At 40.7% G+C, this 26781-nt stretch overlaps 1 protein-coding gene across 5 annotated transcripts in view; it reads left to right on the top strand.

Moving 5' to 3' along the window:
* Window positions 1-5956: 5956 nt before the first annotated feature.
* MYB (MYB proto-oncogene, transcription factor) overlaps window positions 5957-26781 on the top strand; it is a 35017-nt gene continuing 14192 nt past the window's right edge. The window contains exons 1-14 of one of the 5 annotated variants that reach the window (XM_082474701.1): window positions 5957-7001; window positions 11430-11547; window positions 13385-13456; window positions 14959-15051; window positions 15298-15518; window positions 17228-17462; window positions 18815-18895; window positions 19338-19442; window positions 20753-21007; window positions 21917-22279; window positions 23788-23930; window positions 24921-25035; window positions 25128-25253; window positions 26365-26475. In XM_082474701.1, coding sequence (XP_082330827.1) covers window positions 6979-7001; window positions 11430-11547; window positions 13385-13456; window positions 14959-15051; window positions 15298-15518; window positions 17228-17462; window positions 18815-18895; window positions 19338-19442; window positions 20753-21007; window positions 21917-22279; window positions 23788-23930; window positions 24921-25035; window positions 25128-25253; window positions 26365-26475 — 2061 coding nt within the window. In that variant the 5' untranslated portion in view covers window positions 5957-6978. Of the gene's footprint in view, window positions 7002-8540; window positions 8738-11429; window positions 11548-13384; window positions 13457-14958; window positions 15052-15297; window positions 15519-17227; window positions 17463-18814; window positions 18896-19337; window positions 19443-20752; window positions 21008-21916; window positions 22280-23787; window positions 23931-24920; window positions 25036-25127; window positions 25254-26364; window positions 26476-26781 lie in introns of those variants that run through there. The other 4 variants (XM_082474697.1, XM_082474698.1, XM_082474700.1 and 1 more) reach the window with 4 other exon arrangements.

Here is a 26781-nt window from a genome sequence, read left to right as displayed (position 1 = left end):
CACACGACAGCTCCAGCTAATTCCTCATTCATTGTCAACAGTGCCACAAACATTTATGTGCATACCTGTGTTCAAGATCCTGCTCCAGGAACTGAGTATATAGAAAGTCAGAAGATACACCCCTCTCCTCTAGTTTATAATCAAAACTCAACATGAGATAAGGCACATTATAAAAAATAAAGACAGAGAAAAGAGATAATTAAGTAAATATCAAAGGAAGGTAATGCAGGCCATATGCTCAATAAAAGGCAGGGAATAGAGGCATGAACACAACTCACAGGTGGGCACGCTGATTGTGGATTAGGGAAGTCTAAGAGGATTTCAGAAGAAAGGTTGGGCTTCAGCGAGGGATGAGGGGGGGCACTTATGTAAGCAGAGAGGAGGAAGGAAAGCATTGCAAGCAGGAGGCATGGTGTAAGCAAAGGCCCTGAGATTGCCAATGGTTTTTTGGGGAGGAAGCAGAGTGAACAGAGCGTGACAGGAGATAAGGTTAGAAGGGAGGTGTGTTGTAAAGCAGAAAGACACTCAGCCAGCGCGCCCAACTGGAGCTATACAGGTTGTGCTTAGCCAGGCCTTCTGATTGGTTGGTACATGAGCCATGCCAGTTATTAAATGCCATAACCCCCCGGGGGTAGGCCGAGTAGGCACAGAGGCCAGAGCAAGCTCAAGACAGGGAATGCCGAGTGGAGGAGTTCAGGTCTTATCTTCTCAACATTAGGGAGTCAGTTATGGGATTTTAACATATGACTAAACCGCCAAAAGTGGTTAGAGTGAGATGGACTCGCTTGCAGTGAGTTGAGAATGGATGGGGGAGAACGAGATCATAGAGGGGAAATTCGTTGATGGGGGGCTGTTATGGTAGTTCATGGTGAAGTAATGATAATCTAGGAGAAGGTGGTGACAATAGGAGTGGAACAGAGGCCTTGAATGAGCAAGAATCATCTAGCAAAATGCCCCGTTCCTTCTGCAAGCTCGTGCTTCACACAGTGCAATAAAAACAAACTGTGGAAACATCGTCAGGTATATCGAGGTAAAATGGGAGACCTAGGTATTTTGGGGGAAAACGGAATATTAAAGACTGGAAGCACCTTTCAAGCTCTCTCCTGCAGTCTCCGCATTTTGAAGGTTTGGAATGCGAGGCTCAGAGAAATTGCCGTCTGCCGTATGTTTGACGACCTGCCTTGCCCACCTTGTCATTTCGTTACTCCGATAAGCCCCTAAGTGTGACTGTTGTTGTTTCTGTTACAATTTCTATTAATAAAAGCTTGTTAGTTTACTGACTCTGAAAGCTGCTAGTTTACATTTATTACATATGTGGAGGAAGTATGGAGAGGGAGGAGGAATTGGCCACGAACAGTTGTGAGAAGAGAGGGGAGAAAAATTACTTCTGTAAACTGGTTTTGAGGACTTTCTCCCAAAGCTTTGAAAAGACAGGACTGCCACTTGGGGAAAAGTTACTGTCTAAAGCAGAAAGAGGTGAGGCCTTCATCCTCTCAGAAGCGATTTTCAAACTGTCCTTCACGACCTGTAAGCAGGGCACAAAAACAACATAGGGTTCCTAACCAGGATGTATTAACAATAGAATGGAATGGGTTGGAATGGAATGGAGTAGAATAATGTGAGTCATGATCCAAAATGTTTGAAAGCCACTGCCCAATAAATACTTTTTTTCAAAGTAAAGGAAAACCGGGACTTCCCTGGTGGTCCAGTGGGTAAGACTCCATGCTCCCAATGCAGGGGGCCCGGGTTCCATCCCTGGTTGGGGAACTAGATCCCGCATACATGCCACAACTAAGAAGTCCGCATGCCGCATCGAAGATCCCAAGTGCCGTAACTAAGACCTAGCACAGTCAAAATACATACATACATACATACATACATACATACAATAAATATTTTTTTAAAAAGCATTCTTTAAAAAAAAATAAAGGAAAACCTTTCAAAGTCAGTTGATAAAATACAGAATCCTATCAAAAGAAGAAAAGATAATAACATTTATTTATATATATCTAGAAACTTTCTTTACTTCCCAACAGGTCTCTCCACCTAGCTCCTACACTCAGTCTCAACCTTGTCTTTCAAACTCTTAAATATTCTCCAAAGACTTTCCCTTGGCCATCTCTCTTTACAAATGCCTATTAGCAAAGCCAGGCTGTAGCACAATTACTGCCTTCATGCAGATAACTCTTAAATATTGTAGCATTTGCCACTTTTTATGGGGCAAATACTCCAACCAGAGCCAATTTCAAGCTACTCACACGACTTCACTGAACACAAAATTGGAAAGAAATGCACATTCGCATACATTACATAGTATTTCCATCATGCAGATATAATAGAGATAAACTCAAAAGCATATTTAACAGTGAAATGTAGTAAAATAATTAGGAAATGATGAGTTTTTAATATTTATTACCTTTTAAAATCTATTTAATTGTAGGTTTATGTAATTTAGCATTTAATAATGTCCGCGTCTAAGGACTGGCTCCCAAAGCTTTGTCCCAGGACACCGCTGTCCCAGCTCGACCTCTCCCACAGGCTCTGATCCCACACTCTCTACCACCTGCTCAACAGCTCTACCCGGATCTCTTCCAAAAGAAACCACAAAGTTAACATACCGAAATCTAAACTCACTTTCCTCTTTGAATCTCCTTAGCACTCACTTCTCTTCCCCTCTTGACTTCCCTATTTCTATTAATGGTGCCTCCGAATAGCCATCCAATCAGTTGTTAAGTCTTGAAGGTTCTGCCTCTGCAGTGTTCTTAGGATCTGCCCCCTCCTTTCCATTCTAAATAGGGTTACCGTCCTAGCCCAGCCCAATTAACTGACTGACCTCTTCTCCTACCCCTTTTTCTCACTCCAATCTATTTGTGATACTGTTAGATTAACCTTCCAGATGCACCGCTCTGATAATGTAGATCTTCCATTCAAAACACATACACTCTGACCTGGCCTTCAAAACTCTCCTTGCTCCAGGAAATCTGGCCACCTCCTTATTCCCTGTGCTTGGAATACGCCTTGTGGTTCCCCATCATGTGCTTTTGCTCACACTTTTCCCTTCCTCTGGAACGTCCTTCCCACATCACACACAAAAAAACCCTCATACCTTTTATTTAAGACAAAGTTCAAACGGCAATGAAAATATGCAGTTTGGTTGTCACAGGAATACATATATAAATTTATGAAGGTCTGGAGGTTGAAGACAAACAGGAAATGCCAAACCCAGGAATCCTTTAAGGATAAAATTTTTTTGGTCACCATCCTGTATGGAGGCTCTATGAAACATATTGCACTAAGCACTTCCCCATTGTTATTACTAAAAGGTTTGCTGTGAGCCAACATGAGGTTTATCTCAAACCTATGGATTTCAATTTTACATGCTACAGCTGTCATTCATTAACTGAAATGATCAAGAATTGTCTGTACTTTAACCATTTGGTGTTCACTGTAATTATTTCCCTCTTAATGCTCTGAACCAAATTGGGTTGAGGGGGTGGGAAAAGGTGGGTGGCTAGAGACATGGGGCCCGTGGGGTCTGGTCTGTCACCACCATTGATAATCCTCATTCGTCTTTGGGACACTGCTCACAGGTATTAAAGATCCACCATGTTCCCAGAATTTCTCAGCAGTCAGAAGCAAAAAAGCTGGAATATACATCTTTCTTCTGTCAGTCCTTCCCCTCAGTGTTTAGAGTAAAATAAAATGCTTTAAGTGCTTACTTTCTGGAGGAGGAGATGATCATAATGATGATGAGCATGTGATTAAATGATTCCTTTTCTTTCAAGTTTCAAACATGAGGCTGAAGTTTAGTAGTAAAGGAAGAAGAAATAGGATGCCACAGCCCAGCGGCCACTGGCACCAACTTTCCCATGGACCTAAGTTGTCTTGGGTTTTTGAGAGCCTGATTCCTTAGCCCAGGAGAGGTGAAAGAGAATGAGGTAGGGGAAGGTGGTGAGAGGCAACAGGCAGAGGGAAAAGTGTTTTGAAGCAGCCTGACTTCACTCTAATACCGAGATAGTCAATGACTGATCCAGAGACAGCTTCCATGAAAACTGTTTGGATACTTGTTAAAAATGCAGAGTTTCCTGGGCCCTGCCTCAAACCTACAGAATCATCTAGTCTCTAGGGGAATGGCCTGGGACTATGCATTTTTCATGGATACACTTAGTGATTCTTATTCTAAAGACTGAGGATCACTGGTTTAATGTTGTCCAGCTATGGCCTGCAGGCTGGATATGGCCTTCAAGCTAAAAATGGTTTTTACATTCTTAAAGTGTTGTAAAGAAAAGAAAAAGAAAAGTAGAAGAATATGCAACACAGCCCAAAAAGTCTAAAACACTTGTTATCTGGCCCTTTACAGAAAAGTTTGCTGACCCCCATCTAGCACATTGCAAATAAAAGGCTGTATCTGAATTTAGATCTAACCCAGGCCTGCCACACTAAAATAACTGATGCAGCAGATCTGTAAAAAAAAAAAAAAGATTTTGATACTAATGAAATATATAATGTTGTCATCTAAAAATGCATTTGTAATAATTATAAGTGGAGGAAGGAAACGTCTAAATATAGTTACAGTAAATATTCTGTAATGTCTTTGAAAATACATTTTCATCCATACAAGAATTTATAATTCCATTTGATTCTATCCTTCTACATACTTATCAGGTGGCAATATATCCCAAATTAGCCTAGTAGAATCATTGTATGCATACTCTTTATCAGACTATATTTGTCCGCATCCATATTTTTGTCACACATAGGAGGGAAAAAAATGTAAACCTAAACTCCAAAATGTCTGGGGAATGACAATATTATAAATTCTCAAAACAACATGTATGAAAATGATGCACAAGGGGAATAAAGGAAATAAAATTGAATTTGGTATTTTTCTACTTAAAAGGAGTTTAAGAATCAGACCACTTCCATCTCCTAAAAATCCTGGGAAAGAGGCGGTGAACTCACTTGGGGAAGGGTTCAGACACTCTTATTGTGCCAAAGAGGCTCAGCATTTGGGAATCATGCCGGTTAGATTCATAATAATCCCAAAGACAGATGCAGTTACTTTAAGGGTGGGTTCTAGATGTTTGTTTTAGGTATTTTTTTTTAATTTGTTTATTTTTGATATGGAGAAAGAAACTTTATTATAGAAACTAGAAATAAACGTTGGCTTTTAAAATATATTAACTTGCAAGTGACTTGTCTTTCAAGACTGTGAACTGAATTATCTCACAATAAGTTTGTTTCAGTGTTATTTTTTTTTTCCCCCCTCAGGAAGAAAGGAATGTTAAAACCTAACTAGAAACTAACACTTTTTGATAAGGATTTAAACTATATTACAATGTTAAGAAACAAAGTTTAAAACACCAGATAAAATCTTGAAACCAAGCATGCTTCACCATTTAATAAAATTGTGACTCATTTCAGTAAGAAAATGCTTTTTTAGTAAGAAAAATGCTTTCTGAGCTAAGTTTGAACTGCCGGGGTACATGGGACACTCACAAACCCAGTCAGCAGAAGTCTCAAACTCCTATAAGATTAAAGGAAAAATAAATTAGTGTGTACAGAGAATGAAAAAAAAAAAAAATCCCCAATGGTACAAGTGTATAAACGGAAGTAAAACTAAAACTCCCCTAAAATCCCCCAATCATCAATCCTTATAAATTCAGCACTTATATTCTCCCTTTACTTCTTCGGGAGCCCCTAGTTAGATGAACACGAAGGTCTTTCGTGATTTTTATCTCGTAAAACAAAGAGTCGTAAACTATGCTCAACGTGGATACCGACCTCCGTATCACAGACTGTTGAACTTTTAAAACCATGCAAGCACACGTGGGGTTTCCTGAGTTCTGCTGGGGGCGGGCTGTTTGGAACCCTGTGGATTTTGCAGGTGTGTAATCCAGGGCGCGCGCTGCATTCTGCATGGGCAGAGGTGTGTGGTGGGCGCCGCCTGGGCCGGGCAGGGTGGGTGGGGCCGGGCGTGTGCCCCGGTGAGAATGAAGGCATGTGACAATGCGAAGGTGGTGTGTTGGCTCCAGGATCTGGGTGAAGAGTGAAAGCTCCGCCGGGGTGCGCCATGTGTGAGCGGTGATAGCTCCAGCCCCACTCGTACTTAAGTGTCTTTGGTCACCAAGTTAAATTAGAGATGATCTTTATTTAAAAAAACAAAAACAAAAACATAGCCAAACATCCTATGCAAACGTACGCTCCCATCCCCTACTACCTATCCCCCAACCCAACATTGCCCCATCGCCAGGGAGCTGAGTTTTAAACCCTGCAGAAAATCCAATCTCAAATGCCGGAGGAGTTCCCACCCCCCCGCCCCCCTTGCCGCCCCTGCGACAGTGAGGCAGAGCCCGGCGAGCTCGGTTCGGGTGCCCAGGAGCAAGGCGAGTGGGGCGACGGCGGTGCGGCCACCGAAAAGGAGGGGAGGAGGCATCAGTGGGACGTGGCGCGGCCCCGCGCGGCCCATGCCGCGGAGCGGGGTTTGCTCAGCAAAGGGCGCCGCCGCAGCCCCCGGCCGCCCCTCCCTGGCCCCGGGCTATCCGCCCGCGCGCCGCCTGGGCCTCGCAGCGCGCCAGGAGCAGCGCGGTGGCGCGAGAGCCGAAGGGAAGCGGCGGCCCCGCCGGCCGGGCAGCCCGGCGGGCGGCAGACAAGGCTACCGCGGAGGCGGTGGACAGGGCGCGTGCGCACTGCAGGGGCGCCAGATTTGGCGGGAGGGGGAGTGTCCAAAGCTCTTTGTTTGATGGCATCTCTGTTTACAGAGTTTACACTTTAATATCAACCTGTTTCCTCCTCCTCCTTCTCCTCCTCCGCGACCTCCTCCTCCTCCTCCTCCTCTTTCTCCTGAGAAACTTCGCCCCGGCGGTGCGGAGCGCCACTGCGCAGCCGGGGAAGGACGCAGGCAGGCGGCGGGCAGCGGGAGGCGGCAGCCCAGTGCGGTTCCCGCGGCTCCCAGCGGAGCCCCGCGCCCGCCGCGCCATGGCCCGGAGACCCCGGCACAGGTAACGGGGATCCCGGGCGGGCGGCCGCGGGCGGGGGCGCGCTGGGCGCCAGGCGCCGGGAGAGCAGGTGGGAAATGGTTCCCGGATCTTCTGCGGGGCTGTCAGATCCTGCGAGGACCTAGAGCCCTTGCCTTGGCAGCAGAAGCCGCTCGAGGGACTGATGAATGGAAGAGTCTATGCGAGAAATGCATTAGGACGTTGGGAAGCACGCCCTGCGGCTCATTTTGCAAGTTGCACGGGGGTACATTCTGTCTAGGGGAAAAAAGCAGCACGTTCCAGCCGGGGGCAGAGCGGTGCCCACCAGTCCCGGGGAGCCCACTAGGTCCCTGGCTTGATGCCGCGGGTGTCGGCGAGGGAGTCGCAGCGTAATTGCTGGATGCATTGCGATATGTTTGGACTTGGAAGTGCAGAGCATATGGCAGATATAGGGAAAATGCCGGATTGTATAGTAGCTGCAGGTAGTTCATGTAAATTTCATTCATTCTTTATGGAGGCGAAGAAGAGTGTCAGCTGACAGGCGGCTGGAAAGAAGATTGTAGGGGAGGAAAGGGTCTCTACATTTGCAAATTGTTTTAAGCCCTGGTTTTGAAGGTTCTAATCATTATTCTCTGGGAGGCTTTTACTTTTAAAGCAAACATTGCACACCCACTCACACGCACCCGCGACGCACATGTCAACCGTACTTGGGGAGGCTCGCCGGGTATCTTGAATGAAGTGCCCTTACATTTCGGCCGGAAGGAGGGGAATAGGGAGCGGAGGAGGAAAAGACTGGTCTGAACTGTCACTTGCTGAAGCTCCCGCTTCCACCAGTCTCTGGACTTCCCGGACTGGACGCGCCGGAGCTCCCTGCGGGTGGCCGGGTGTAGGGGCTCGCTCGGCGGCCGTCACGGTTGCCACTCAACGGAAAGGGACTGAGGCGGGCAGCACCCAAGGCCGCTGCCGCGCAACCGGGACGCAATCCCCCGGAGCTCTTCCCCTGTGCAAGAGGTCCCGGCGCGGCGCGCGCACGTGGACCCGGCCGAGGTCGCCGCTCCTCCCCGCGCCCAGCTCTGCAGCCTCAGGTCGCCCTGTCGGAGGAGGGGAGACGGGACGGACCCTCGCCAGGAGGTTCTGGGGAGAAGTCCCTGGAGGCAAAGTAAACCCACCCTCTTTTCTTCGGGTTTTTTGATTTTCTTTTACTTATTTGTTTTCGAATCAGCGGGCACGGGTCCTCTTGCAGAGCTAGGAAGTTGCAAAGAGCGTGGGTATGGGCCCCGCTGCAGCACCCTCGGCCGGGCCTGGCCGGGCGGGGAGCGGCGCCAAGGCATGGCCGGGTGCCGGAGAAAAAGGGAGGCGACTTGGGGGGCCGCTGGCTCCCTAAGCCTCGCCCAGGGCCCGGCCGCGCGGGGCAGGGGTGCTGCCCCTTAAGTGGTTTCACCTTCGCCCTTGGGACTTAACAGTAGAGCAGCGGAGGTCACCTATTTTTTCGAGAGCGGAAACTAGGAGGAAGAGGAGAAGGAGGGAGCTGGGAAGGGGTGCTGGGAGGAGACGCGGGGGAGGCTCCGCGCCCCGAGATCTCGACTGTCCCCGCGGGGCGGGGCCGCGCAGGTTCCCTGTGGCTCCCAGGTAGCGGAGAGGGGAGGCGGCCAGGAGGGGCGGGAGCCTTGAACCTGCCTCAGGGGGAAGAGAAACCCGGCTGCGGGCGCTAAGCCGTTTCTTGCAAGGCGAACGTCAACTCGGCAGGGATTATTAACCAGGTCAGCGAAATGAGTCTGAACCCTGTTTCTAGAATCACAGTAGCGGCCACAAGGCACTTCCTCCCGCTCCCCTCCCTTTTCCCAGCCCCCAACACTTCTCTTCTTTTTCGTTTCTTTGCACGGTTTGTTTCCTTGACAGAATGTAATATTCATAGTCGTACTCTTGTAACCACACCAGGTCTAGCAGGTGGGGAGTCGGGTGCATCAAGCTTGAAATCAGCCTTTGAGAGTCTTCTGACTGTTGGGTCTGAGATCTTCTCAGAGCAGATAAAGGAAAAGTTATTTCAGGTCCTTAGTAGAAATTAATCATGCTACTTAGACGACCCGGACAATTTAGAAGGAGGAAATCTCATGCAAAGCTCAAAGGCGAGCCCCGCGCCTAGCCTGCTGATGGACCCAGGAGCTGACAGTGTGAGCAGCCCTGGGCTCGCCCTGCTCCCCTCATGGCCTCTTCAGGACCTGCGGAAGTTACACACCAAGTTTTCCCCAAGACTTTGCTTTTGCACATCTCTGATTTTGCACATTTCTGCTTAATTTTTAAGAGTCATGGAAGATGTGGAATTATCCCTTATTAGCCCTGGAAAATACCTTAGAAGTAAAATCCAAGCCCTCTGTATAGGCGAGGAACTGAGGTCGTGAGAGAGAGGAAGTGATTTGTCCAAGTCACGCAGCTAGGTGGAGGCAGAACTAGCACCTTTGCCTCCAGAACCCTAGTCGTGTTTGATGTCTATTCTCTCTCACCTGGTGTAGGCTGCCCCCTATGGGCGGCTGAATTTGTTGCTTATTCCTGAGTGTTGATCTGTTGCCAAGACAGTGGTGTCCAATTACTGGTTTGGAAAATATAGTCCTCACACCAAGGGGGGGGAAGGGGAAGGTGGTGGTGGGATGAACTGGGAGATTGAGACTGACATATATACACTAGTATGTATAAAATAGATAACTAATAAAAACCTGAAAAAAAAATAGTCCTCAGTTCTGAAAACGTGATCTCCAGATCCACCCAAACCCCCAAAGTTAAATTCAGTTGAATCTATGACTCCACTTTCAGATTACTCTGGTTTTCTTGGTATCCCTGATATTTCACAAGAGTGCCACCTCATTTGGGGGGGGGGCTTTCCAAGGAGTTCCCTATGAACCTTTCAAAAGCGCTAGGATTATAACTTTTTTTTTCACCTTATGATGCTTGTGCTTTTTATTAAAGGGAAACTACTGTAATTTTTAATCAGAAGTTGGTTTAGAGCCCCTTGTTGACAATGTGAAACAGGATCAGGCTCTTGTTTAAAAGGATAGACACTAAATGAAAGATGGTTATAGATCATAAACACAGTTTAGTGGTCCTTTTTTTGTGGTGGCATTTTAAGTTTGGATCACATCCTACTTGTCACCATGCATCCTGGACCTTCAGATTGTTTCCCAAAATAATAGTTTTAAATTATAAGAACCTCAAATTCAGGAATTTTGGTAAGCATTTTTGGTTGCTTGTAAGGGATGGGTAATATATACTTGTAAGTTACTTTTGGAAGACAAAACCTGATATGAACATACATTTTCTTTTTTAGAATAATAATCTGCATTATGATATTGCTTTATATCATTATTTTTATTGTTCTTAGTTTGATGGAATTCTCAATATTACAATGATAAATTTTAGTAAATTTTTAAAGGTAGTATAATTTTTCCTCATATCTTAAGTTTTATAAGTAAAATTATAACTAAAAGTAAACTGGCTGTAAAATGACTCTCACCTATCCATTATATGATTAATAAACATTAAGTATAGAGTTACTTCAAAAGTCATCAAAATTTATAGTTGTGGTCAAGTAGGTAAAAGAAAAAGCTCTTCTGAAAACAGTAATGGGTTCCTTTTAAACCCACCTGGGGGAATCCCTCAGTTTTGGATTAGGTACATTTTAAGATCTTTCAAATACCATTCAGTCAGAGGTAGAAAAAACATGAGAAAGATTCTATCATGTGGCCTAATTATTCACTTGGTTACTCTGGAAACTGAGGATTGTAAACGTGGCCACAAGTTGGATCAACCTGGCCTGGAGTTTTGAACTGTTTGGTATTAACGTTATTTACAAAGCAGTTTGATCATTTATCCTTTCTCAGGTTTTAAAATCCTTTCCTTTTAGATTCTCTTAATCTTCTAATCTTTAAGGGATGACTATAATTATATTGTTGGGTGCATTACTTCTTGAATTTTTTTCTCTTAATAAAACACCAGTCCCATTAGGATAACATAATTGAGGGTTTTTTTTATTGTATTTGGGAAATATTACTTAAATGATGGGACGTATACCAAAGGTTTTGCGAGTGTACTTACGTAAAGGACATGGGCTCTCGTTCCTTTTATTGTCCTTAACATTAAGTTTTAAACTTAAACCTTCATTGGTTGGAAGGTTGCCAGTTGTGTAACTTGTCACTGGTCTAACATTAACAGCAGGTTTAAACATGCAGAGCAATAGAAAGTGCCAGGTCCTTTGCCGTATCTGTGGATACCAATAACAGCAGAACCAGTTTACAATCCTAGAGCAACAGAGTGCCAAAAACAGTCTCGTTATGCAAGTTTTCAAAGTTTTACCTTCGTAACCTTTGAAAAGATTGTTGAGGAGTTTTGGTGTAAGTTTTGTAATCCAGTAGTTTGAATCCTCTTGTTTCAGTCCACATCTGCCTGTTTTTATTTCTGCAGCATCTACAGTAGTGACGAGGATGATGAAGACATTGAGATGTGTGACCATGATTATGATGGGCTGCTTCCCAAGTCTGGAAAGCGTCACTTGGGGAAAACTAGGTGGACCAGGGAAGAGGTAACTAACCACGTAATCAAAACATGGGGAAAAACCTAGAGTGCATCCATTTATAAAAAACAAAATTTCAGCTGAACTACAGATGTTCAAACTCATTAACGGGCTCTTTGACTCTTATCCTAGCTTGCCTGTGCCGCGTCCATACCCCTCACCACTCCCCCACGTGGACACTATACCATCCTTTTCCAAACTTTCTGCAGTTGTTTGAAGGTCCCCTCCTCACTTTGTTTTATCTGCGTTTCCTTCTGCCTATTCTGCTCTTGTCCCTTTGCCCCACAACTTCTTACTACTTCTTCAACACTTGTGAAGACATCACTTCTTCTGTGAAGCCATCCTTGGCTTCCCCAGACAGGTTGGATTCGTCCTCCAGCCAATGGATACATGTTCTTATTTATTGTTGCTGTAATGTATATTCCCCCCCCCGCCGCCCAGTAGACTGTAAGTCTGCTGAGGGCAGGGCTAAACGTCTATTCATTTTTGCGTTCCCTGAACCCAGAATCGATTGCCACAAAGTGGGATATTAACAGATGTTCCCTGAACAAATGAATGAATTGCTATTTCCAAAAACAAAACAAAAGAATAAAGCAAAACACTCACAGAACTTATCTTGTTATAATGGGTTCATTTAACATTCTTGGTATATAATATTACACAGAGAAATATATGTGGATGTCTGTTCTGAAAGCATTCAAAAATGGATGGAGATGTGTCTCCTTCTCACCTCTCTTTTTCTGCTAGCTTATCAAATCTTGATCTCTATGGGAATGGAAAAATGCTTAGGAGGCAAAATTATTAATGTAAGAGAAAAATTGCTTTTTTCTTCAAAGTTCTTTAAAAAATTTGCTACCAGTTGTAGAAGATTTCATGTGAGAATAAATGGTATTGACTCCTCTTCGGTTTCATCCTGTCCTCCTTCACTTAAACCAGAGCTCTCATTGACAGGCAGATGGGATTTCCAGTGAGGTCCATAGGAAATCCATATTTTACCTATGGAAATTGTGCACTTCGGTGATTCTCAGTGATTTGGAAGTTCTGTTTGTAACACTGGTTTCCTAATTCCTGTGACTGTGTCATAGCGGGGACTCACATTGTGTGTGAAAGTTACCTTTGCAGAAACATGAGGTTTCTCTTTTGCTTGAACATGTTTAGAAAGACACTTGTGAACTGAAAGATTTCACCCTGACGTTTAGCGTCTTCTGTGTTCTAATAAGTTTGGTCTCATTTAAATTGTCAACACATTGATACAAAAGCTAAATGATTTTCTTACATCATACATGCCTTCGAGTGTAATTAAGAAAAGTGATCTTACATTTTTTTATATGAAAGAGGTTGAACTTACTAAATGTTAGACTAGAGCTTGAACTATTTCTTACTGAGAGCCTATCTATTGCCATAGTTCAATGTCTCTGAAGTCAAACACTGGAGTTCATTACTTTTTTCCCACAAAGTAAAATTTTAAAAGTTACCATATGTTAAACATTCAATGTGCCAGGCATTATGCTAAGTGTTTTGCATAATTAACTCATATAATCCCCAAATAACCCTGTTGACATCATCATTTCCATTGTACAGATGACAATACTAATGTCCAGAAAAGCAAAATGATATACCCAAGTTTATACAACTAATCAGTAGCTGAGTTAAGATTCAAACTGTGGTCTGTCTGACTCTAAATAAATCTATGCTGTAAACCAGTATATCACCCTAATATTTGTTGAATTTGGTTATTTTTGAGAGATTCTTTTTTGGGGAGCGGGTTGGTTCCCCTTTAACTCTAACTTGAATAGAGTTGTACAGTAAATGACTGATATCCTAGGATTACCTTTAAATGTCTTAGGATGAAAAACTAAAGAAGCTGGTGGAGCAGAATGGAACAGATGACTGGAAAGTTATTGCCAATTATCTCCCGGTAAGTTAGTAATTTTTTCTTTCTGTAAAAGGAAATCTCCTCCCAAAGATTTAAATAAGATATTGTAGGAGATGATATTAAGACATGACATATTTGCTTGTATATAAGAAGTAAGGGAGAAATGCCTTATCTGTAACTTATATTTCTATTGTAATGCGTATAATTAAAATTTCTAAATATATTGTTAAAGGATTTTTACAATGTATTTTAAACGTTTGCTTCTTATTTTATCTTTTAATTTTTTAGGATAATATAAATTAGCATTTTGATGATTTGTTATATAGTAGATGACTAAACTCATGGTATTTCCCCCAAGTCAGCTTCTTTTAAATTTCCTATTTTTTCAATAGCCATAATTTTGGTACCCTGGTTTAAAATTTTGGCATTCTTTTAGACTTATCATACTCCCCCATCCCCTACAACCAAGCAAGGATTAAGGAATCTGGGATTCCTTTGTTTATTCTTCTCACTGTTCCGTATGTTCAGCCCCTTTCCCTCTTCTCTGACCGATTGCATTGCCTTCATAACTGGCTTTCCTACTTGTAGCTTTCCACTTTCCCATACATCCCAGACACCACTGACAGATGGAGCTTCATAAAATGCAGCTGTACTTTACTTTTCAAAACTAGCAACAGTAACTTCGAGTCTCACACATCAGGTAAACTGCCTGGCACATGAGGGCCTTCCCATATGCCTCAACTTACAGCCCCAGTTCTGTTTCCTACTTCCCTTCTGTAAGCAGGTTTGGTTGAATTCATTTCTGCTTTCCCTCCTGAGAGCTTTTGTCCCTGGTGATGCCACCTCCTAAAATGTTCTATCCATCCTTCAAAGTCCATGCCAAGAGCTTTTCTGGACTCCTTCTAAGGAAACATAATTTCTCCTCCTCAGAAGATGCTCCTTTTTCCACCCCAATATCATTTTACTTTGGTCTCTTCTTGCATATGAATCAAATTCTGCCCTCTATTAGTTAATTATATATTTGTCTTTTACTTCTTACAAGATTATAAACTCTTATAAAACAGGGCCTGTCTTTATTCATCTTTGTTCTTTCTGCAATATTAACACTTGTGGTTCTAAATTGAAGCACATCTCTTAGTTTGAATGGGAATCAAACTTGAGTCATTTAGAGTGGGTTCCCATAAAAGTCCAACATCAATATGGACTCTCTAAGAAGTCCTAATCCACGTGGGTACTTCCAAATTCAATACACTGAGGTTAAGGTTAAGTTAAATTGACAACCAGGTATGCAGTACGATGATCCTTTAGTTCACATGGCAGGACTATTTCCCTCAGCAGGCAGAGCTTCTAATTTTGGATGCAACTTTGATATATTCTTTGTATGTTCTTTAGCTGTAAGTAATGGGCTCTCCAAATATGCCCTAAAATATGTTCTTGAATGTTTTCACTGCATATTGTCCGTGTGTGATTTACATTACAACAGTCTTCATGTGCTTATCACATCGTATCTGTATGACAATGCATACTTTATCTTATTTGCCTAGAATCGAACAGATGTGCAGTGCCAGCACCGATGGCAGAAAGTACTAAACCCTGAGCTCATCAAGGGTCCTTGGACCAAAGAAGAAGATCAGAGAGTAAGTTCTTTCTCTGTTGGTGTGTGAATCACAATTATGAATATTCCCCAACATTGTTGACTGTTTCCCAACTTGAAGAAACAGGTAAAGTGTGCAAACAGGAAGCAGAGGACTCCATTCCCATATTTCCCATGAATGAAAGCAGATTTTTAGAAATTTTCTAAAGATCTTGTAACATGAAGAATGATTACACTGACTCATTACATAACATTAAAACATAGGTTATTTTTGTGTGTTTATCTGAAGGTGATAGAGCTTGTACAGAAATACGGTCCGAAACGTTGGTCTGTTATTGCCAAGCACTTAAAGGGGAGAATTGGAAAACAATGTAGGGAGAGGTGGCATAACCACTTGAATCCAGAAGTTAAGAAAACCTCCTGGACAGAAGAGGAAGACAGAATTATTTACCAGGCACACAAGAGACTGGGGAACAGATGGGCAGAAATCGCAAAGCTACTGCCTGGACGGTAATAATATGTCAAAAAATATATTGATTGGGAAGAATGAGGGAGTGGGTATTAACATTCTGCTTTAAAATGTATGGTGAGTGAATTACATTTTATCGATGGTAAATGTTTCACGAGATAAACTAGATCCATAGCTTTTACAACTGGAAGAGATCTTAGAGTTTACCTTGCTGAGGACTTCCAGAATCCACCCAACAGTGAGCTTGGGCCAACTTTCCTCAGCCTCAGTTGCCCCATTTGCAAAACGGGGTATAACCTACTTCGTAAGGCCAATGCTAGTATCAAGTAAAACGAACGTCAGAGCACTTTGTAAACTACGAAACTCTAAACACATAGAAGGAAACCAAGGGTAGACAGTTTGTCTTTGGTCTGAGTTCACACAGCTGGTTAAGTGACCAGAAGGAATTTGGCTACCATTTTCCTGATACCATGTTCATTTCATTATACCACTTGGCTTAATTTTTTCTTTTGAATAAAGAAAGATTGTATTTCTAGAATTATCGTACTGCTTCCAGGTTTTTAAATAATGTCGTTGTTAAGCTTTCTTTTTAATGAACAAAGCACAAAAATGACCTCATTATGAGGGATATCTATGGAAGCTCATTTTTGTCCCACTTTCCCCATTTAAACATTTTATAACGGATGCCATTTAGTTTGGAAGATACTAATTATAAATCTTACATAAAAATATTGTAAGATAGGAAATATTTTAAATGTTTTTATTCTTGAGCTTCATAACCCCAAAGTGGAGAAAGGGTCATTTCAAAGAAGGCTATGGCTCTCATGGTCTATGCAGTGTTGTCTTGTGATGTTCTAAAACATTTCCTCCCTCCTGGTTCAGTATAAGCTTAGAGAATTCAAGAGGTTGATAAAAGGAGGCCTTTTCTCCCACATGGTCTGAAAGGATATGCTGTTGATTCTTCCAAAAATTTAAGGGGCAATTGAACTTCCTCTTTCTTTAGCATACACTCCCCCACCCCCATCGAAATAGTAAAAGGGAGGCTTAAAACGGTTTTTTTGAATTGAGAAACTGTTTTCCTGAGAATTGAAAAACTTTAGTAAAAATGCTTTGCAGTTTGAAAATATATTGGGGAGTTAGCCTCTTTCCCTTCTGGATCCCATTTTGCATTTTCGCCTCTGGTTATGGCTTCATTTGCCTGCTTATGGAACAATTTGAGGTAGTTTTCAAAAGGTGGGAATTTTTTTACTCAAAATCTCTGGCTAGTGCCATTCTAGATAAAGAGTAGACACTGAGGCGGCAGCAACATTGTTATTGCTCACCAAACTTTACTGAGTGCCTGTTGTGACGTGTAGGCCCTGCTAAGCCACACTCAAAGGAGTAACTTTCTAGAACAGCCAGAACTTTAAGTTGTATTAGAGTCTTGTACCACAATCAGAATAAACATGAAGGGTGTTGTATTGGAAATATTCTTAACAAGGAAACAAAATGGCTAAAAGATTTCAGCATTTATAGAAAACTGTATAAGTTCCATATTATGTAACTTAGAGAAACCTATCAATTTTTAATTAGGTGATAGTGGAAGCATGATTTTTAGGACGCAGAGAAGACAGAAACAATTAAAAGGAAAAAAACACTCGTAGTGGACCAAAAGAAAGGGTCTCTGTTAGAAACAGTTTTCTGTCAATTAACTGTAATCTGAATTGAAATTTTTGTTTGTAAAATGTGTATGTGATATATTTCTGTGCAGAACTGATAATGCTATCAAGAACCACTGGAATTCTACCATGCGTCGCAAGGTCGAGCAGGAAGGTTATCTGCAGGAGTCTTCTAAAGCCAGCCAGCCACCAGTGGCCACAAGTTTTCAGAAGAACAGCCATTTGATGGGTTTTGCCCATGCTCTACCTTCAGCTCAACTCCCTCCAACTGGCCAGCCCTCAGTTAACAATGACTATTCCTATTACCACGTTTCTGAAGCACAAAACGTAAGCCATTCCTCTGAATATAGTTTAATGAGAGAGATGTTATTTTAGCTCCAGGTAATAATGATACCTTTCAGGTGCATACTTCTCAGCTTTCATGAACATGGTCATGATCACGATCAATCGAGAGGGGTAGGTGTTGTTATCCCTGATATGGATCCGGAAATGAGGATGTTAAGTGATTTGTCCAGGGTTACACAGCTCATAGAGATAGTACAGACTAAAATCCAAGTTGTTTGATTCTAACTTGCTGCTTCGAATCTAATTTGGGAGGTTAGCTTTTGAATGTAAATTTACTTAACAAGGTACTGCTGAAGAAGAATGGGGGGATGGAGGTGCAGTTGTATCTAATACTTTTCTCTGCTCAAATGAAAAGTGAATGTAATATTACATTTAAAGAGGAAATAGTTTGACACTGAAATTTAACAGATGATTGTAAGTTCAATTCTGGTAGTGATCTAGCTGAAGTATCTTAATTTATTCATTCAGTAAGTGTTTACCTTCTTACTGTGAATCAGGAGCAGTTTTGTGACTGACATCTGACATCTTTTATCCTCCTTTGAATCGGTGTGATTCTTTCTTCATTTCTTGATATTTATATTTATGGAAAAAAATCTTCAAATTGGGTGGGAAAAGAAGAATAAAGAGAAAAAAATCAAGAAACTTGAATCTTAAAATCAACAATAATAAATGGTGAAACTTATCCAAGAATTCAGAGTTCATAAGCAAATTCTATGCAAAACATATCAGAAGTAGTTTTTACTCTTCTCTGTCTGTTCCATATATTTGACTACAGACCTTCCTGACTGGTCTCAGGTGAATGAACTATCTTAAGAGGTGCTATACTCTTTCCTAAAGCTCATAATAATTCACAGAAAAATATTTTTATTTATAAACAGCTAGTGCCATCCGTTTTTACCATCAAAACTTCTTTCATACACTCGTGAATGTATTTTAGATTATATTTTTCTTTCTGTTTTTCTCTAAGGAATACTTCCTATCAGGATCGATGAGCACCTTAAATTTCTTTCGCTCTGTTGCTTTAGCTCTTTAACCATTATTAAAGGCTTGGCTAAAATTTCAAATTGGAGTTGGGTTTTATTTATTTATTTTGCTTTGTGAATTTTATCAGAAAAGTGTTTGTTTGTTTGTTTGTTTGTGTTCCTTAGTCCTAGAGCAAAACTTCAGGAAGCCAACAAGTCGCCTGACGCACGTGGAACCATGAATGACTCGGCCTTTGTTTGTTTTGCCTTTTTTAAAAAATTTAATTTAATTTATTTTTTTATACAGCAGGTTCTTATTAGTTATCTATTTTATACATATTAGTGTATATGTGTTTTGCCTTTTTGACGTAGGTCTCCAGTCACGTCCCATATCCTGTAGCGTTACATGTAAATATAGTCAATGTCCCTCAGCCAGCTGCTGCAGCCATTCAGGTAAGCCCATTTTAAGATCATTTCGTGAAGAAACTCATTAGCTACTCAAGGCACAGTTCTGTTTCTTTCATCCAAACGCTTATTTGCACCTGATCCACTGAAGTTAAAAGAAAAGGGGGCCGTGGAGAGGTGGGCAGAGTTCTGGCCAGCAAGCTACACTTCCAGAGTGAATTAGTGCCAGAATTCTCAGGTTCTCTGATGTTAGAACTTGAAACAACCCCTCCGTCAGCATCTCCTCTAGCCTCAGGTTTCACATCCCTCCCTTATGTCTGGGATAACATTCAGAGATTTCTACAGTGGCCAGATTCTGTTGGCGTTTGTTCCACGCCAGGGCTCTTTGGGTTCTGTGTGGTCCCTCGTGAACCTCAGGCCACAACCATTGTATTTACACTTTCCCACCAGATCTTTTTTTTTTTTTTTCTCCCGTAACTTTTAATTTCAGAGACACTATAACGATGAAGACCCTGAGAAAGAAAAGCGAATAAAGGAGCTAGAGTTGCTTCTAATGTCGACTGAGAATGAACTCAAAGGACAGCAGGCAGTCCCAGTAAGACGTCACCGCCTACTTGATCTGGGTGGGGGATAATGCTTGACCCCAGTGCTCTTCTGTATCTTTTCCCTTATCTTCTAAATATCACGCTAATCAAGACTCTGTATATCCACTAACAATGTTTAAACACTAGAGGTTGCTTGTAATAAAATGCAGTTGGTATCACAATGTGTGTTGACTAAGTTGGAAGTAGTCCTTTGGTGTTGCCATAGAAACTCAATATCCATTTGTGATTCTCATCCTTGATTTTTTTTTCTTCAGAAGGACTGTAATCAATTCAAAGACTAGCAGAGAAAAAATGAAAATTTGCAATTTTTTTTTTTTTACAAAGCTGTGTATCTGTCGGGTGCCTGTTCATTCGATTTTTTCTTTTTCTATTATTTTTTAAGATAGATTTTCATACTTTATCATTTCAAACATGATTTGATGTATGTCCAGTATATACATGTAAAAAAGATATATATTAAATCTTTCCATAAGCAACATAAATGACTCTTTTGTTTGCATGCACAAAAGCTGTGTGGACCATTACTGAATTTTGACATCTTTTCTAGTGATTGGGCAGCAAACTGGGAAAGCAGCTTGCACTTTGTAACGTATGTAATTAACCAACAAAGAGAATAAAAGATGTGATACCCAGTAGGTATTCTGAGGAGTAGATTTCTTTTTGGTTAAATAATAAAATGATTATGTGCATATGATAGTTCGACCACTTTTTAACTTTAGTTAATGTTTTGCAATTTCTCCTGTTGCGTGGTCATGCTGAAAGGAGACTTCTGTTAATTTGCTCTTCTGCTTTCCTAACCACGTTGATTTGGCAGCCCTTCACTGCATCAGTGCAATCTGTAGCATTAAAAAAGGAGTAGAAGCCACAAGAATATATGCACATAAAAGCAACTCTAACTCTTGAATCCTCCAGCCTTTTTGTAGGTTAGAATGAGAATAGCCCACTTCTTAATTTGCAGCAAACATTTATGATCCTACTGGAAATTATGTCAAAGTAGATTTTTAAGACATTCCATGTGAGAGTTGTACTTTGTAACATAATCCCTCTATTTGCAGCTTTAACAAAATGATGACAGTGAAGGTAATCCTATAGATGACAGGCTATACCATTATTAAAAAGCAGGGTCTTGCATTGATAAAAGGAAACATCTTGACAACTGTCTCATAGGCGCAAGTTTTAGATGATGCAATGACTTTTATCTTTCCTCTAACAGCATCTGATACCTTGTGCAACTTCATTGCTAAGTTCCTTCTCCCTTTTTCCTCCCCGCTTTTTCTTTATTCCCCCACCCCCTCCTTAGACACAGAACCACACATGCAGCTACCCTGGGTGGCACAGCACCACCATTGCCGACCACACCAGACCTCATGGAGACAGTGCACCTGTTTCCTGTTTGGAAGACCACCACTCCACTCCATCTCTGCCGGTGGATCCTGGTTCCCTACCTGAAGAAAGCGCCTCTCCAGCCAGGTGCATGATCGTCCACCAAGGCACCATTCTGGACAATGTTAAGAACCTCTTAGAATTTGCAGAAACACTTCAATTTATAGATTCTGTAAGTAGAATTTTTAAGACAAGTTAATGTTTTTGGAAGGGGAATTAGGAAACTCCTCAAATTGTTGCCATTTTCTACGGCGAATATCGTGTTACTAGCATATGTTAACATAAACGTATGACTTTAGTTTCTGTGTATATATCTTTTCAATATCTGATTTCTTAGGCTACCAAGATAAAAAAGGTAGCTTTTCACTTATTTCCTTCAAAAATGCATATTTTTTAAAATAGTAAAGTTAATGACCTATAAGTAGAGCTTGGGTGATAGGAATGATATTTGGATTATTTTTAACTTTTCTTTTTGTACTTTGTTTACTCCTTTGTGTTTCCCTAAAATTGTGCTTTGCTTTTGGATAGCACATTAAGAATTATGTTCACTCGGAGCTTAAAGCCATCTTTCAATATATTTGAAGTGGTAATATGTTCATTGGTTGGCGCATGGCTTTCTCCACAAAACATTGATTACCAGTCCCAACTGGTTCACTGAGACAAACCATCTCTGGTGAAACAAACTTGAATTCAGTATCACAAAAGCAGACACTCAGTTAATTTCCTTTGTTTCCCAGTTGGTTAAAAAGCATTTACTGCATCCCCCATCAGACAGAAGATGAACATTGCCAAAATGTGCTATCAAAAAGGTCTTCTTTTTGCTTTGAACTGCATGCAAATGATAGAGTACCAGGAGGTCCCTGCAGCACCAGGGTAGGGCCAGCCTTGAGGCAGCATGGGAGACGCACCATGCAGTGTACCAGAACAACTGTTCATCCCGAAGCTGTTTCTTAGGAGGTCAAGCAAGCGGGCCAGGTGTTTTCTTTGCATTCAGCATCTCTTTCTCAGTGCTGTGTTTCAGGTGATGGCACACATCATGCACACACTGTCTCAAAGTTCCGCGCCTCCCACGTTGTTTCAGGATCCTTCATCGTGGGGTGATCTCAGCAGTTTTGAATTCTTTGAAGAAGCAGCTTTTTCACCTAGCCAACACCACGCAGACAAAGCCCTCCAGCTTCAGCAAAGAGAGGGCAATGTGAATAGACCTGCAGGAGAGCCTAGCACGAGGGTGAACAAACGCAAGTTGAGTGAGGGTTCACTTGACCTGCCCAAGCCCTTCCCTCCTGCGAGGCCCAGCACAATTCCACGGGTCATCCTTCGAAAAAAGCGGGGCCAGGCCAGCCCCATAGCCACTGGACACTCTAGTTCCTTGATATTTGCTGACGTCAGCAGTTCAACTCCCAAGCGTTCCCCTGTCAAAAGCCTACCTTTCTCCCCCTCGCAGGTAGAGCACAATTTCTGCACAGCTGTTACTAATTTTCAACAGACACCTGAACCTTAATAATCTAGAAACTAATCCTTTGGAACAAATGACTCATGACTGTTGTCTTCACTGATTTCATTCCGTTGTTGCCTCTGGCTGTTGCTAAGTCATACCGCCTCCCAGAGTGTAGGCTGTCTGTAGACTGATGATTTTGTCCTAATTCTCTCTCTGACTTTTTGGTGATTCTAAAGAGAGTTAGTTGCCTGGGATGTGCTTTTATTTCCTTCAACACTAGAGTTTAACATTTCTATTTCTTCCTCTTCTCCCATCCCTTTAAAAACTTTAACAGATTTTCTGCCTCTTTGTTCACTTACTGCTATGTGATTCACTGACCCAGGTGAGGAGGGAACCAAATTATGTTTAGATCACATTTGAGCTGCAACTAGAAAATTTAAAGGTTCCAGTCCATCTTTAAGTGAAAAAGTTTTGGGAGAAAATGAGGAACAAATGCTTAAGAAAAATAACGTATGTTTTAATTTCAATTTCTCAACATTGGCTCTTCTGAGTCGTGCCATAATATTTTTTGGCAGTTTTTGCCAATGAATGTTCTTATTTCGTACAGCTTTTTTAAGGCATGGAAATTAGAATTTTTGTCAAAGACTTGTGGTCCTTAATTATGAAAATAATTGAAGCTAAAGGATAATTTGGCTCTTTAAAACATTTTTCCAATTATGCCTGTTGAGTCTGTTTTAAGAACAACTTAGGTATGAGCAAATGATATGCCCACTAAAGAAAGATCTTATTTTTTGCTTGTATTTTCCAAACTCTGTTCTAAAGTATATTAGTTCTACAAGACTTTAATGATGTTCCAGAAAAACATCTAAATATATAGGTATATAAGTTTGGGAAACACTGAATCAAACAAAATTAAAATGGTTTCTTTACTGCAGGACCTCTCAAAGTTTTTAATTTACGGATGTGCATTGTGAATTTCCAGGAGGAGATTACAATATGTGTGTTTCCCAAATTTGTTTTACCTTGGAACCATTTGAGGAACACCTATTACTTTCCCAGAACATCAGTGTTCTGAGAGATACAGCTTAAATTATTCAAGAATTTTCCACATAATGTCAACTTTATATAATAATGGTTCATAGATCATTAAAGAGAAAAAACAAAGTATGAAAGAAAAAAATGATTACTTTCCAAAAAAAATCACTTTAACACCTTTAATGTTAATAAGAAGCGCATCTCATTCTCTTTAATGACAAGTGTCACTTATTGAGAATGTTTCCTTAGGATTTTGCAAGTTTTTCAGCATTGACTCTAGATTTTATTTTTTGGAAATCATACTCCAAATCTTGGGTGCTGAATTGAAATAAAACACTATGTGCTTGTTAACATCATTGTTATCTCATATAATGGGTCAGTAAAACATACCTACTTGTTAACAACATGTGATTTTTAAATTGGGCTGAGTAAAGGATCACTGTTTAATTTAAGTATTTTTTCTTTCTTCCCATATTTAGTTCTTAAACACTTCCAATAACCATGAAAACTTAGACTTGGAAATGCCTTCTTTAACTTCCACCCCTCTCAATGGTCACAAATTGACTGTTACAACACCATTTCATAGAGACCAGACTGTGAAAACTCAAAAGGAAAATACTATGTAAGTCCTTGTTTCAAGAAAAAAATTATTTATTTTATTTACTTATATTTAATTAATAGAATATAATCCCCAAATGTCTGATCTATTTATATATGTAATTTTACTGATCCACTTTTATATACATAGTCATGTGTATTTCCACATTGAATATGTCTGTCCTGGGCATGTTAGAACTACCTAGAGGTAGAAGGTGGGAGAATAAACTAAATTACCTTTTGTAGTTCATTTCAAAATTTCCTATATATGCAAAGGTAATTTTAAAATAACTTTTCCATTCAGTTTTTCTGTTTGTTCAATAAGTCCTTTTCTTCTTCACCAAAAACAAGCTTTTTCAGCCTCCTTTCCTCTTTGATTATAAACTTCAGAATGAGTATGGTTCTTTACTTAGTTCATATTTTTTTAATCTTATTTTTTCTTTTTGAAATTTATCTATAGATAGGACCTCTTTTGCCATCCCCAGGAAAATTATATGATTAGAAGCCAAGGAGTGATTAAGTAGTCATTTGTAGTCAATAAAGCCTTAACCAATTCAAAGAAATGGGAGACAACATCAATAAGAATTATAAGAAACCTTTTAAAAAAGCAATTTTATTGTTTCCAATATAAAATACACTTTAAAAGGTTAACATATGTTTTCTGTTGTGGGTAGATAAGAGATAATGAATAGATAAAACTGATTTTTAAATGACATCAGATCTTCACAATACTTACGGTCATTATAAAGGCTTAGGGGTACTTCATGTGTTTTCAGAATGATTAAAGAAAGATGAGAAATATTTTAATGCTCTCAGTTTTGGGGTATGATATTTTGGAATATGTGATGTACATATTATCTTTTCCCTCACAATACATATATGATTCCTCAGCATACCCTATTCCATATCAATGGGTTTATTGTATTCAGTAGAAAAATATTAAATTTAATAGGTAGAGAAATGTAAGGGACATATGTTCTTTTATATTTAACCAACACTTGTTTTCCTTTTAAAGTTTCAGAACTCCAGCTATCAAAAGGTCAATCCTAGAAAGCTCTCCGAGAACTCCTACACCATTCAAACATGCACTCGCAGCTCAAGAAATTAAATATGGTCCCCTGAAGATGCTAGTAAGTTCTCACAAAGTTCTTGGGGTTTAGTTGGTTTATTAGCACAGACAGAAATTTTCCTCTGATGCAAATGTACCCAATCATCCCTTCAGCCTCAGACACCATCTCATCTAGTAGAAGACCTACAAGATGTGATTAAACAGGAATCTGATGAATCTGGAATTGTTGCTGAGTTTCACGAAAATGGACCACCTTTACTGAAGAAGATCAAACAAGAGGTAAACACGAGATCCTTTGGAAGGAACAACCCTGCTGTTTTTGTCCCTTGTGGGGCAGCTTGATGTGTCTGGGGGAGGGGGGAGGCACTGTGTAACAGCACCACTTTTCATAAAAGATTTTCATATAAGATGCAGTTACGAGGTACTGCCAAGCTGTAGGCATGCGATCTTGCATTTGGGAAGCCGAGCCACTTGTATTTCCTTCCTGTTTGAACAGAAAACATGTGAGAGAGTATAAAGGAAATAGAAGGAAGCAGTTTTGTACTGTACTTTTTAAAATCACTGATATATAGATGGATGGATGACTGGTTGATACATAGATATTTAATTTTTGGACATCATGGAAAATTGAAACTAATTAAATTAATAGTATCTATTTTTTTGGTAAGTCTTTGATTTTATTCTTTCTAATGAGTGTGACATTGTATCTCATTGTAGTTTTTTTTTAAAATAGATCTTTATTGGAGTATAATTGCTTCACAATACTGTGTTAGTTTCTGTTATACAGCAAAGTGAGTCAGCCATATGCATACGTATATCCCCACATCCCCTCCCTCTTGAGTCTCCCTCCCACCCTCCCTATCCCACCCCTCTAGGTCATCTCAAAGCACTGACCTGATCTCCCTGTGCTATGCTGCTGCTTCCCACTAGCTAACTGTTTTACATTGGTGTCAAGAAGCATTTCCAACAGGTTCGATACAGTGCCTCTTGAATTTATTTTCACATAAGGATAAGTGGTTGAGAGATTGGCCATAGATTTACTTTTTCTTCAGCCTTACTGAGATATAATTGACAAATAAAATTACAAGGTATTTAAAGTGTACAATGTGATGTTTTGATATATGTGTACCTTATGAAAGGATTCTCCCCCATGGAGTTAATTAACACATCCATCTCCTCACATATTTACCTTTTTTTCCAGTGAGAACATTCAAGTTCTACTCTCTTAGCAAATTTCAGTTATACAATACAGTGTTATCAACTACAGTCACCGTATTATACATTAGATCCCCAGACCTTATTCATCTTACAAAAGTTTACTCTTGAGTTTAACAGTTTCATGGGAAGTTCTAGCTCTAGAAACAACAAAGCACTTCCTGTTTGCTTTTAGGTGGAATCTCCAACTGATAAAGCAGGAAACTTCTTCTGCTCAGACCACTGGGAAGGGGAGAGTCTGAACACTCAGCTGTTCTCACAGGCATCGCCTGTGGCAGATGTGCCAGTAAGTACACGCCCACGTTATGAGATGTTGGTGGCTCACAGAATTCTGTGTGTGGCATGTGGGACCACTGTGGTTTTGGCATTTAGTGCATCATACTTCTAAATATTCTCTCACATGCTTATTTTCTTATGATTATTAATGTTGAATATAAAGTGAGATTTTCTACATGTGTTGGAAATAGACTCTGTTCCATTGCAGACTTGTTTATTTTCTTATGATCTGAGAGTCCTTGCCACTTAAAAAATCTGCTGCATGTATATACACATTTCCATGAAAACAGAATGTTAAGTTTTACATTTTCTTTTA

Source organism: Balaenoptera physalus (assembly GCF_965194825.1).
Source record: "Balaenoptera physalus genome assembly, chromosome: 9".
Taxonomy (NCBI): Eukaryota; Metazoa; Chordata; class Mammalia; order Artiodactyla; family Balaenopteridae; genus Balaenoptera; species Balaenoptera physalus.
The sequence above is the reverse complement of the archived record's forward strand: the minus strand, read 5'-3'. Positions and strand labels throughout refer to the sequence as shown.